Source organism: Lampetra fluviatilis, chromosome 8 (assembly GCF_964198595.1).
Source record: "Lampetra fluviatilis chromosome 8, kcLamFluv1.1, whole genome shotgun sequence".
NCBI classification, from domain to species: domain Eukaryota; kingdom Metazoa; phylum Chordata; class Hyperoartia; order Petromyzontiformes; family Petromyzontidae; genus Lampetra; species Lampetra fluviatilis.
Genome location: NC_136282.1, coordinates 11,713,386 through 11,727,065, shown reverse-complemented (window position 1 = coordinate 11,727,065; position 13,680 = coordinate 11,713,386). Strand labels below are relative to the sequence as shown.

Here is a 13,680-nt window from a genome sequence, read left to right as displayed (position 1 = left end):
TGTTGGTGGTGGGTGGTGGTTGTGGGTGGTGGTTGTGGGTGGTGGTTGTTGGTGGTGGGTGGTGGTTGTTGGTTGGTGGTGGTGGTTGTTGGTGGTGGTTGGTGGTGGTTGGTGTTGGTTGGTGGTTGGTGGTGGTTGTTGGTTGGTGGTGGTTGTGTGGTGGGTGTGTGATGGTGGGGTGGGTGGAGAGATGGTGGTGGGTGGAGAGATGGTGGGGCGGGGTGGCTGCTTGAGGTGGTGGTGGGGCGGGGTTGGAGAGAAGGGACGGCGAAAGGAAGAGGAACACACACACACAGCCAGACTCGTGTTGTTGTTGAATAGCAGCAGCAGCGGCGGCGGCGAGAAGGCATTTCGCACGCAGTGTTAACTCGCGCACAGGCGCGCCACACGTTCACAGTCGGCGCACACTGCAGCAGTGATCACACCACCCACACACACTGCTACCCACACACACACAGCAACAACGACAGCAGCAAGCTACAACACAGCGCACACAAACAGCACGCAGTTGGAACATTGCTGCGACATCGCATCCGTAGAGGCGGGCAGCAGCAGCAACAACAACAGGGAGGCTCAACATTCTACACCACCACCACCACCATCATCACCAAACCAACCAACCATCAGCCAAGCAGCAGCTATTATTCCAGCAGACAGACGTGTTGGCTTCCCAGCAAACCTCCTCCTCTCTCTCCGTCTTCATCCGTCGTGCATTTTGAATATTTTACGGGCGGTGCCATTTGCGACGCATTTCGCGGTGTCGCCGCTCTCCACGCGGTTGTTTGTGTTGGGGGCTTTGGGCCACTTCGCAACCGCGGTGGTCGTGAGAGTTTTAGATAAAGGACGACGAGAAGGGAGATTTTTTACATCGGGTGGGTGGGGTGGGTAGGGGTGGAGGTGGCTGCAGACAAAGAGATTAGGACCGAGAAGGAGATTATCGCGAGCGAGGGGGAGAATTTGAAGCAGGAGACCGCAGAGAGAGGGGGGCCTGAGTTGGATACCGGCGAAGGCCATCAACCAACACCAACAACACAACACCACCAACAACACAACACCACCACCAACAACAACAACACACCACCAACAACAACACACCACCAACAACAACACAACACCACCAACAACACAACACCACCAACACAACACCACCAACAACACCACCAACACAACACCACCACAAACACCACCAACAACAACACAACACCACCACCAACACACCACCACCAACACAGCTGGACACAAGGAGGCATGGCGATGGCATCGTTTGCCACGGCGAGGGGACAGGTACGTGCCATGCTGCTGCTGCTGTTGTTGATGTGTCGATATCTCATGAGCATTGGTCGTCTGAAGTCGTGATCTGTCAACCGCTGTTATTATTGGTACGTCAGCACCCACAGAACTAACGTGGGATGGGGGTGGGCTCTCTGCTAATTCTGTAATGCAATTGCTGTTCTTTTAGTAACGACAGCAAATGTTGAGCCAGTGGTGTGCATGTGTTTGTATGGTGGCGGTGGCCGGAAATTCGCATGCCGATGTTTAATTGCCAGCCGTGGTCGATCTTGCTGCTGGATGAGTCCTCATCCGCTGACTGTCAAGAGGACCTCCACCACCTTGCACCTTGACACGAGAGCGTCCTTCATCCCCTCCTCGGGATGTTAAAGCCCCAATGTGCAGTGCCGCTTAAAATGTATAACCGCGTCGATGTTTATGAGCAAAACAATGCGTTTAATTCGCGTTTGCGTCTTTTAATTGTGTAAAACAAAAAAAACCCACCCCAGTGAAAGCTACTTGCCCCACAGTATTATTATATTGTGACCGTGCAGCGTGAGTATAATGTGAATAATATAGCTCATGGGAGGCAGAGATAACAGCCAACATTTGGGGTTAATCATGATTGTGGTCGTGTTAATTTGTGCGGGTATCCATTCCATTATCGTCCGTATTTTTAGCATGTTTATATCTTTACAGACGCCGTGCACATTGGCTCCCCAATGTCTATGCCCTCATCCAGCAGTGGATTGATTGCCGGAACGGGGTTGCGCATTTACAGCATACGGATGAAACGTTGTAAAACTCTTAACAATCACGCAGTTAATGTAAGCGATGACAGATTACACCATTTATTTTGCGCCCAAAAGTCTTGCAATACTTCATGACAAGGAGCTCGTCTCCTTCATCGGGATGATTTGGTCAATTCCCTTAATAGAGTAGTTGTGATGAGCAGTTGATTTGGAAGTAAGAATGTGTGTCGTACACCCTCCTCCACCCGACAGCCAATTAGTAACACGTGCTAGATGAATTAACAGCAGCAGCACACAAGTTCTGTATATTAAAACAATAATAGGCTTTACCCTTTCTGGAAATAAATCAGGTGTTAAGATTTTTAATTGGTTTATATTCGTATTATTTTATTATTTCCCTTCTACGTGACTTTACCGAAAGAACCAAGACTATAAATAGGTGTTAAGATGTTCAAACACCAAATAGAAACCTCTTGCAAGTAATCAAGTCTGCAATAACCGCACGCACTTGAGGTGGACATGCAAGCAAAACATGCCCTGATAATGAATATATGACATTGTCTTAGAAATTGACGAGCCTACAGCAGAGACAGCAGTTTTCATCATGAACTACTCTCAAATGGCGAACAGTTGCAAAAAACAAATTTACTATCACAGCAATTACAGCTTGAGGTGAGCAGCTACAAAATATTCTTATGTTTTTTTCGGTAAAGTCACGTAGGTAAAACATTAAAATTAATAAAAATAAAATAAAAATCACAACGTTTCGGAGGCAGCACAAGTTTCCGTCTTCAGGTGGAACCGTAAATTACTTGATACAGCTGTCGTGGCTGTGACGGTTCCACCTGAAGACGGAAGCTTGTGTTGCCTCCGAAACGTCGTGATTTTTATTTTATTTTACTTTTATTAATTTAAATGTTTTACCTACGTGACTTTACCGACAAAACCTAAGAATATGAATCCTTGCAGTCACGAAAGCTTCAAATCCAGCTACAAAATAGTACATTTGTTGTTGTTACTGCCAAAAATGCCCCATACTGTGGGTCCGTACGTTGTGGATTTTTCTGACCAAATATGTAGAGTGGGAGAAGGCTGTATGACACACACACATTTTCTTATGACGTGATCTGACCCAAACATCAGTGTGGAATCATACTCGCCCACGTTGTTAGATTTACAGTTTGGCTTGGGAGAGGAAACAAGTCCACATACCAGGAAGATAACACACTCAGCTCTGCAGTTAGAAAACGCATTGTGTTCGCGTTAACAGTGCTCTCCACAGGACCACAGTTACCTTTCTGATGTCGTAATACGTACGTTGCATGTACTTATATGAAACGGTTGTTTGTGTGGGTGGGTGTATATATGTAAATGTGTTTGGAAACTGACGAAAATTATTACACTTGAATATTTGTGTGGCCTAGTGGTGGGATGTTGGCACTACACAGGGGGCATTGATAGGAAATACTGACTCGGCCGTGGGGAAGTATGAAATATATTTATATTTTACCAGGTAAATCCCCGCTGAAACTATGAGCTAATTTTCAGAGGTGATCTGGCCGCACATGATGGATCGTCTTTGTGGTTTATCACGTGCGCGAATGTATAGTAGCCAAATAATTGCAATGAATGTGGCTAAATGCAGAGGGCAAAACCGCGGGGGACACGGTGACGAAACTCCCTCGACCATCACGGGGGAGAGAAAGGGAACACGCACATTACAAATATACAACAGCCATCGTCAGGGTCCGGGATCGAACTCATGCCCTAATGCGTGCCAGGCGAGGGCGATGACATCTCCTGGCCACCGCGGTTCCCCAATGGTGAAAAAAAAAAAACCACGACCCACACGGCCGTGGGGAGGCCCTCATCCAGAAGTGGATTGATACCAGAGGTCGCAAACGGGTTTTGATTCCTTACCCGTACCCGGCCGCACCAGGGTCGCAAACGGGTACCCGTACCCGGCCGTACCCGTACCCTACCCGGCCGGGTACGGGTAGGGTACGGGTATCGGGTACCTGATTGCGACCTCTGGGATGAAGCCATGTTGCAGGCGTGGGTGGGTTGATTCTAGGAACTTGAATTGTGAGAAGAGACACGACGTTGGGAAATGAGTGACAAACGGTTACTCACCAGTGACTCACGGTCTACCCGTACCCGTACCCGGCCGCACCAGGGTCGCAAACGGGTACCCGTACCCGTACCCGGCCGGGTAGTCGGGTATCGGGTACGGGTATCGGGTACCCGGTTGCGACCTCTGATTGATACAACGAATGCCAAGTATTATATGCACACCCAAAAAGATCCTCTTGTAATATTGGATTATACGGACTACTGAACTGTGGTTGTGATTTTGAGGCCGCTTGGCCTCGTCGTACAAATGTGGAATTTTCACCTGTGGCGGCTCATGGCTGGAAAGAGGGCGGGCCCATTCCTTGATTGAGTACTGTGCTCCAGTAATATGTCAATCCACTTCCGAACGAGGGCCTTCCCATGCCGTTTGGGGTCGTGGGGTGTCATTCAAGCCATACTTCACCATGCTGGGCGGTGCAGGTTTGTGATGGCGGGAGAAGGATAGACGTGGGAGCATTGAAGAATCACTGTGCTGTACTTGAACAGATCTTGTTGCACTGTCCTCGGCTGCCCACCACGCAACCCCACAGCCTGTAACACCTGTGATGTGTGGATGTAACCCCCCCCCCCATCCAAGCATTGTCCAGGATCAACTCTGCTTAGCTTTCAGAGATTGACAAATTCGGGCACGTTCTGGTCGATCTAGTCATAGGCAGTACACACTGCCCACTATGTACACGTTCCAGTTGATCTAGTCATAGGCAGTATACACTGCCCACTATGTACTGTATTGAAGCGTGCATCATTCTTCCACTTAAATTTTGGCACACTTGAGGTGACAGGGAGCCAACAAGGCAAAAACATTTTATTTGACCAGAGGACACTTTTTTTAACCTTCGACAATATTTGCCTGTATTTACAGTACATCTGTAAGCAGGTTTGCATCTCCAAACATGACCTTCCCATGTATTTTCTCCATCTACTTTGTGGAATTGTCATGTTTGAATTGGCCGTTACCCTGTTTTACCTGGTCACCGTATAGTATTAATAAAGTTGTATCTAATAGGCTACGTTTCGGGCAGTGGCCCTTCACAGAACAAGAGAGGTAGTCCCTCTACCTCACTCTACCTCTCTGGCCTTTCTGTGTGCTTTGAAGAAAGGGCATTGCCCATTCTATAAAAAAAATGTTAAAGGTAGAATTATTGATGAATGTGAGGATATTTCTCTTCTTGGTTCTTTCGGTAAAGTCACGTAGAATGGAAATAATAAAAATAATAAAATAAAACATAATAATATAATTCTCACGACGTTTCGGCCACAACGCAAGCAGCCGTCATCAGGTGAAGCAGCCGCTTCCATTCTACGTGACTTTACCGAAAGAACCAAGAAGATGAATCCCTGCAGTCACAAAAGCTTTAAATCGTGAGGATATTTGTTGTTATTTGTGCTTGTGCACCACTGCAGTATCGCGAGCTCGAGTGATTCACGAAGCCCCACTTGGGCCATGATTTGTTCTCCTCCGTGCTCCTGGTCATATTTTGTTTTGTCTATCTGTGGTGTTCTTGTCGATTTTTTTTATAATGCTCATATTTTAGATTTTAAGATGTTTGTGTGCTGGGTCGAAATGCTAAGTGTTTTGAGATGCAATTTACTCTATATAAAAACATTAGTTTGTATTGAAGAACTTATCTAAGCTGTGGATTTGTTTATTATAATCTAGTTGAAAGATGCTGCCATGGTGCAATTGTCAGCACCTTGGAGTTTAAAATACAGCGGTTTCCGGTTCGATCTCCCGGTGCAGCAGCCAAATAAATTATTTTATTTTCTAAATCCCCTCGCTTCCATCCACCCAGCAGTATGGCTACACCACAGTCTCTCGGCAGGTCGCGTCTGGCGGGGTGAAGTATGGATACTCCCACCTCTTCCAAGGCATCTTGCCAGCCTAGTGGAGTAGGCCAAATTACCCTCCAGTGGAGCTCTCTAAAGCTCCCTCTAGTGGAGGCTTTTCCACCAGCAGCGGTGTGAGGAAGTATATGATGACTACACCATTATTACCTTTTAATGTGATTGAAATGATCTGGGAGCATTTGGGTAAATAAGCCCAACTAAGGTGGAAATGCCAGCTGTACGAACAGCCCAACTTAGGGCATCTGTAGGATTTTGTTGGGTTTAGTATTAGGAATCTGTGAGGCTCAACGAGGCACTTGAATGGAATGAAGGTGTGCAAATGTTTGGCACAAAGCCAGTGCAGTAGTGTTTACCATGAACATCTGAGCCCTTCTTTGTGCCTTGGGGTATTTATTTTTTGACTGGAGATGTTATTTTAGTCACGTTTGCATTATTCTTCTGTGAGGGGTTCAATGAAAATAAGTTGCACATTGAACCACACAGTTATTTATTAACTCAAACGTTCTGAACTTTTATTCTTAACTACAGCCAAGATGCAAAAAAAAATCCCGATTAAACCTCGGCCCAAATGCACACACTCGGTTTTAAAATTGTTTTTTACTGGGCAAAGGAAAAGGCACATTTGAGAAATTCGTGTCCAATTGTATAGTTGTATTGTGTTGCTGGAGATGTTCGCTGCACACTGAATGAAGGCCTACACTAATGGATGGAGGAGATGAATGCCAGACTGTATAAAAAGAATAGTTGAATAATAGGAAATGAGGGACTGCATTTGGTCCGCTTTTAATAGACCTTATCCTTGTTTTCTAATAATCAGGCTTCAGCTTATTAAGCAAAGCACATCACTGGGATGACTTGCAGTATTGTACCTTCAAAATCAGTTGGGAATGTCTTGTTGCAAAACATGTATACATTGTTTGAACGTATTACATTGCAGGTGTCAATGCTTTTACAAAGTGGACATCTGGTTTGGCTATTCCAGAGCGAGGGCCATTGTGAGTTTAATTAGATTTTGTGTTGGCCAATCTGTGCACATTTATTCTCAAGGCAGGGTAATAATGTCTTCAACCAGGTTGACAGATTCAATTTCACTCTTCGTAACTGCAGGCTATGTTGTATTATCAACCTGAAACGACCAAATTAATTCCAGTTGCCATTGGTGATACATTTAGCACAACTGCTGGTGATGTAAGCTATTTTGTACTTTTCTCAATCAAACTTATAGATTTCATTTCCACCTGACATCTTGGGATGTTCGATTTTCTGGTGCCTCGTCATTTATTGCCAACATTCGCTGGCTCTGTAATATGTAAGCCAGGGGTTCTTTAACGACAGTTTGTGGCCAAAATAATATAATTAGCGTGTGCTGGCGGGCTACATGACGTCATGCTATGATGGCAAATAACTTCTTAATATTATAACCTGCATGTATGTCACCACTTATTGTTTTATTTAGGTCTCTCAGCTCTCGTTTATCTTCCTTTCATTTCACTAATCATAATGTCGAGTCTACAACTCCGTTATCTTTGTCTCTTGTTCGTCGTTTTATATCACACTAAGCCGCATCTCTTTTCCATCTAGTCGAGCTGTAGCTCGACTTCTCTTGCCACTCCTCAGCGGGGGTCATTCTGGGAGCTGTTATGGACCCAATTAGAGCCCGCGGGCCACAAGTGGACAGAAGCCTGTTCTAAGTCATGGACGGCGGTGGCGTCTGTGACAGGTATACCTGGGTGAGCTGCCGCACGACTTCCTGCGCATTTCCCCCACGGCTGAGCAGCAAGCCGCCCGGCCCAACGAGCTCGCCCGCCCCATGCTGCCCCTTGGCCGGCTCAGCATTACAGTGATGCAGGTGCGTTACTCGCCGCCGCGCTCTCCTGCATCGCGCTGCATTACACTGCACAACATGGTGCGAGGTTTGTGTGTGTGTATGTTGAACTTCCATCTCACGGCACGTAGCCAACCATGCTAATCGGAAGACGTAATAAAGTACGTTCAAAACAAATGTGTTTTAAAGTTCATCGTATGCATGTTTGCATGACCTGTGGACTAATGATAGCAGTTTTGTTCAAGACTGGTTTCTATACAGGAGTGGTTATCTTTTAGATGCTTTCCATATGAGGTGGAAAGTGTTTATTGCATTTGCGGATGGGGAGGGACCCATTTACTCATGTGATATCACCCAATATGAACGAAGCTGTTGTGTGTGTTGCTGATAAGGACCTATACCCCATTGCAAACTGGCCTAGAGCAAATGGGACTTTTAAAATATGCAAATTTATTTTTGCACTGACAACTACCCATCGGGCTTCTGGACTGCCAATTAAATACTTCCAAGGACAAAACGCACGTTGAAAAGCATTGCAGAATCCATTCGTTAGCATGACTTTCCTAATTTGTTTTGTCTTGTTTTATTGCAGCAGTCTCTTGCCCCCCCTTGTCCGTATGTAGGCCAGGCTGGTGAAGAACTATGGAGTGACGCGCATGGACCCGTACTGCCGTATCCGGGCGGGTTACGCTGTTTGCGAGACTCCCACAGCCCAGAACGGAGCCAAGAACCCCCGCTGGAACAAAACCATCCACTGCAATATACCCCCGGGGGTTGACTTCTTCTATCTGGAGATATTCGACGAGGTATTTGAAAGCCACCAACTCGCTTCACGCGGCCTCTGTGTGTCGGGAAGTATTCAAAAGGCAGCGTTGCTTAAATGTCTGTTTTGGTTATTTAAGGTGGCTGTCACTGCTTAGGGGAGGTGTCTGGGTGTGTGGGGGGGGGAACCTTTTCCTGACCGAAGGCCGAATAGGAATTCCAATTACCTCTGGGTGGGCCCACGCATTTCACACACGACTCGTTACTTCTGTCATTGCAAAGAGGCCATTTGCAGTCATAGAGGTCATCGAGCGTTGTAAAAAATCATTTAAAGTTGCCACGTCGAAAATACTTAGTTTAACATCCAATTGATACGGCAAAGGTGCGTGCTTACAGTGACGGATAAATGTTGTTTGCGAGTCGTTTTGCAGTGGTAGATCTCGTGTGGCTGCAGGCCGTATGAAATGAAGTCACAGGTCATATCTGATCTTGATTTGAAGCGTTCGTGACTGCAGTAATCCATACTCTTTGGTTCTTTCGGTAAAGTCACGTAGGCATAAAATAAAATAAATCACAACGTTTCTGGCGCAACACAAGCGTCCATCACCATGTTTCCCTTAAGGTTTCCTACCCCTGGCTTCGGGTCCTATTGTCATGTTGAAATCTTTTTTTTACCAAATGTAAATCATAATTATTTTAGAAACAAGGACTATCCACGTGAGGGCTCGTTTGTCAGGTAATTAGAACCGCTTTTCTCATCTTTTCATAGAGTTTCAATAAAGCGTTGCGGTCAATACTAGGAATTTGAAATTCTGCGTAAGAGTCTGGTGCACGAGTACACGTGAAATGCAACAGCCCCGCAAAGTGCACTGTGTGCGGGAGTGGGGGCCTGAATGATGTCGCCGTTTCCTCTATTGTGGGGGTGGGGGGTGAACACAGAGGGCCTTTTCCACCGACGACCGCATAGCCTGGGCACACATCCCCATCGCTGAACACGTCAAGCGGGGCGAGACGGCCGACGAGTGGTTCCTGCTTAGCGGCCGCCAAGGAGAGGACAAGGAGGGTACTATTAACCTGCTCCTACAATACACGGTGAGCAGCGCTTTGCTCTCGGTATTTTGGGTGGGGAATCAACACGGCGTGTGCACCCTATTAAATACGCCCCGAATGACCAAATCGCCGGCAGGGATGTGCCCGATCTCGCAAGATAAGCAGGGTTGAGTTTGCACAAACGAGTTTTTGCAGTCCTTGCGGTGATAGATGGTGATCAGCAGAGGACAGTGCAGTGAAATCTGTTGTCCTGTGTTAGTATGCTTGCTGCCTTCATAAATCAACACTGGCCAGCGTGAAGCACGGTCAAATAACCCCCATGACCAGCACGGCGTGGGGCGGCCCTCATCCAGCAGTGGATTGACAAAATGACTGTACATGTATGATAATGTATGATCAATACATGTACAGTGTTTATATCACACTTGTACAAACCTCTCAATCGTGAAGGAACGTAATGACTAGCTGCATGATTTGATGTTTTTAAGGCCACCGCATTTCTGGTTTCCCACCCCCCCCCTCCCTGCTGCAATACGCGGTAGGAAAGTGGTCAGTGTTGTGGAAAATTGCATCCCTATCTGCTCAAGCAGGACAGCAATGGTTAATGTGTGAAATTTCCTTACACCAGATGGTGCAGCCCCAGCCCCAGGAAACTCTACAGGCTTACTACCAATCTGCTGGCTACATCCCAGGTACTGCATGTGATAAACTGTATATCCATCGTCGCAAACACTTATACGGTTATGATGTATTTTATTAGTGGGACATTTTAAGCGACTGGTGTAAAGAAAATAAATACTCTGAAGCATACTATTTATAAATTAGCATACTGTACTTCCCAAGTGTAAAAATCAAACGTGGATATGTTTCAAGTTAGCAGTGGTGGTTTGACTAGGCGTGCAACATAGCATTTGAATAAAATATACTCGTATGCTCATGACACGTGCATTGAATCATGCAAGAATCATTCGACCTGTAGAATAGTTACATGCCCTGCAACCCGATGCATTTCGTGAATATCTTCACAATGGTTGTACTTGCATACTGTACTTCTGCGTAGGTTTCGGCAGTTGTGCTGTATAGCTGTGAAGTGTTTTTGGATTGTAGCACGTGTTGTTCGTCATAGCGTCCGATTTTTCGCTGTGTGCTGGGGAGCTTCCGCAGGAATTGAAGATACGACCTCAATACACACGAGTATTGTGCTTGTTTGCGTATTGGTTTGCTCATGGACAGTAGGCACATTCTCACATTAAATTAACAAATGCAGAGCGGTGGGGGAATGATGAAAAAATTTGATTATGCTTTACCCATTCTGGCAATAAAACAGGTGTTAAGATGTTCAAACACCAGATACCTATTGCAAGGCATCAAGTCTGCGTTAACCACACATACTTATGGCAAAACATGAAGACAAACATGCTCTGATAATATACATTTTCTTTGAAATTGATTGGCCTACACTAGAGGCTTTGTCTCACCATGTATTAAACCGGAGAATGCCGAAAGGCGAGCAGTACAAAGGCAATGCAGGCATCACAATATTAACAGCTCGCATTGAGCAGTTACATCTACGGGGAGCATTTGTGCCAGTATCAAAACGAAAAAAATTAACCCGTAAAAACAAAGTTTTTCACTATAAATCCTTTATATGCGTAGCGGCTAGAGTCCTCTCGTCCTCTGGCTTGAGATGGCTGCCACCTATGGGTCAGATGATTGCCTGCCACCATTAAGCAATTGGTAATTAAATATTTTAAAAAAATCCTAAAAATTGTAAAGTTATGGAAAAAAATTTTCACGAAAATAAATTGTCACGCACAACGAGTCTGTGTGCAAAATGTCAGCTCGATTGGATCACGGGAAGTGGGTTAAAAAACGACCGAAAGATTTGCACGGTCGTAAGCGCGCAAGCAAGCAAGCAAGTGAACTTAATATAAAGGATTAAAAAAAAAAATAGATGCCACAGACACGGTGGTTGGAATCTTCACACGATTGGACAAACCCCTGCAGTGGCAGTTGGCGAGGTGGTGGTGGTGCCTGGCGGCGAAGCAGCGGCCCAGCCCCCGTCGGCCCCACCGCAGACGGCGCCCGCCCCAGACACGGAGGTGCAAGCGCTGCGCGAGGTGTTCCCGGGACTTGAGCCTGAGCTGGTGCGCTCTGTGCTGGAGGCGCAAAGCGGTAACCGGGAGGCTGCCATCAATGCTCTGCTCCAGATCAGCAACTGAGGTGGGACAGCTCGGCTTTGCGGGGTACGTCTCTCGTAAAGGGCGTGCGCACTTCTCGGGCCAGCGTTGTAGATGCCACTTTGATGGAGTCCCTTGTATGAAAAAATGCGATTTGGCCACGGTTTTGGGAGCTTGCCCCTTTTGTACAAAGCCTTTGTTGCACTGTGGTTTGAGCGCTGGTTGTTACCGTTTTGATTTTGCCATTTGTTTGTGTTTTTGGTTTGTATCTGTTTGCAGAGGACGCAAGCCAAGATTGTCAAGTCTTGAGTTTACCGATCCCATAAATGGCTTCTCGGCATGTTCTATATTGATAGGGGTCTGTGCTGTGTCCTTGGGTCAAATTATATCAACAAATACTGAGTCATGGGAGAGTTCTGCACCTGTGTCAGGTGCCGTTATTTTTAATCTCTGCTCCCTTAAAGTGTAACACGTCAGTATCACCACTCACACATTTTTTCCTGAATGGTGTGATTGTATATTGCTTAAGCTGTCAATAAGCCAAGAGGGTTTCATGGTAATGTGACGAGCACTGGATGAACTTGTATGGTGCATGGTTTGCAGTATGTGACCTTTTAGTGTTAGGCACGATATGGGCTGTATCCCAGGACAGGTTTCAATGGCTACAAAAACACCACCGAGTAAGCAGATAAATTGTATTGGCATTTTTAACCCAACGGTACTGTTATATACTTTCAAATGGATGTCTGAAGGGCACATTTAACCCTTAAATATACACTTTGAAGTGATTTTTTTTTACAGAGTATGAAGTTCTATTTGCACATCAAGTAGCAGCCATTAATATCGTTTAACATTTGTTGGTACATTCCACATTTCTAATTCCTATTTTCAATTTGTCAAGAATGTTCTGCCATGCAATTCTGTATTTTCCTAGATACCTGGGCGTGCAGTGTTTTAAATTAGCCTCTGGATAATATTTAATACCCTGTAATGGTAAAACCAGCTTAAAGTACAGACTAAAGTATTTACCTTAAAAAGATACCTAAATGCTAATTCTTTTTTAGTACTACTGTGAAATTGTAATATATTAAGGGGTTTGAAAAAGCGGTGCATCTGTATACTAGTATTTGAAAATTGTATAGCTTCATTCCTGTTAATCACTGTTTTTCGTCACTGTTGACTGGAGTGTATAATGTGAAACTCATACATGCCAAGCAACCAACTTTCACCAGCTTGCTTAGATAGTGTTGTAAATATTTGACGATATATACTGTATATGGATTCTTATTAAGCATTTGTTTTTACAAAATGTTAAATTAGCAGCCATTTAAGAAACAAACCTCATATGAACCCAACTGCCAGCAGTTTCAGAGTGCACAGTAATGTGCATGTCTTCATTGGTTGGTTTACTGTTGGGGAAACCCACTTGTTTACATGTTTTTATAATGCTCTCTTTTAGAGACAGCAAAACTATCATATCTCACTTTAATAACAGCAAATAACTATTTGAAATGAGTTGTTCCTTGTACCGAATACCGTATTGTTTTCCAAGTAATGACATCTTCATTCAAATGAACAGAAATATGCTCATTGGGTCGACCCTAAAGGTCTTTGTGTTCACCCATGTTATCAATGCAGTTGGGAACTTAACCCCCCTTGTGGTGCAGTTTTATAAAGAGGGAAGCAATGTCTTTAAAAATAAAACTGAATTTCAATATTGAATTCAAGTCTCTGCAGTTGTGCTTATGGGCTTGCCAAAGTGTAATATAAACGTGGTAACTGCATTTGTTTAAAATGGCCTCTCATCCCTAGTGGATAAATATATATTCGAGAGATAAGAATGGAAATAATCAGCATTACA

At 45.1% G+C, this 13,680-nt stretch overlaps 1 protein-coding gene across 2 annotated transcripts; it reads left to right on the top strand.

The window, feature by feature from the left end:
• The first annotated feature begins 907 nt into the window (after positions 1-907).
• On the top strand, positions 908-13,592 carry LOC144933876 (toll-interacting protein B-like). Of its 2 annotated transcripts, none has more exons than XM_078859142.1 (7): positions 908-1,284; positions 7,723-7,851; positions 8,451-8,633; positions 9,529-9,681; positions 10,268-10,331; positions 11,647-11,862; positions 12,099-13,592. In XM_078859142.1, the coding sequence occupies exons 1-6, from the start codon at positions 1,249-1,251 to the stop codon at positions 11,859-11,861; spliced, it is 780 nt and encodes a 259-aa protein (XP_078715268.1). In that variant the 5' UTR covers positions 908-1,248; the 3' UTR covers position 11,862; positions 12,099-13,592. The 2 variants fall into 2 exon arrangements, with proteins under 2 accessions (XP_078715268.1, XP_078715267.1); XM_078859141.1 differs by having other exon boundaries at positions 11,647-11,885.
• Positions 13,593-13,680: the final 88 nt, after the last annotated feature.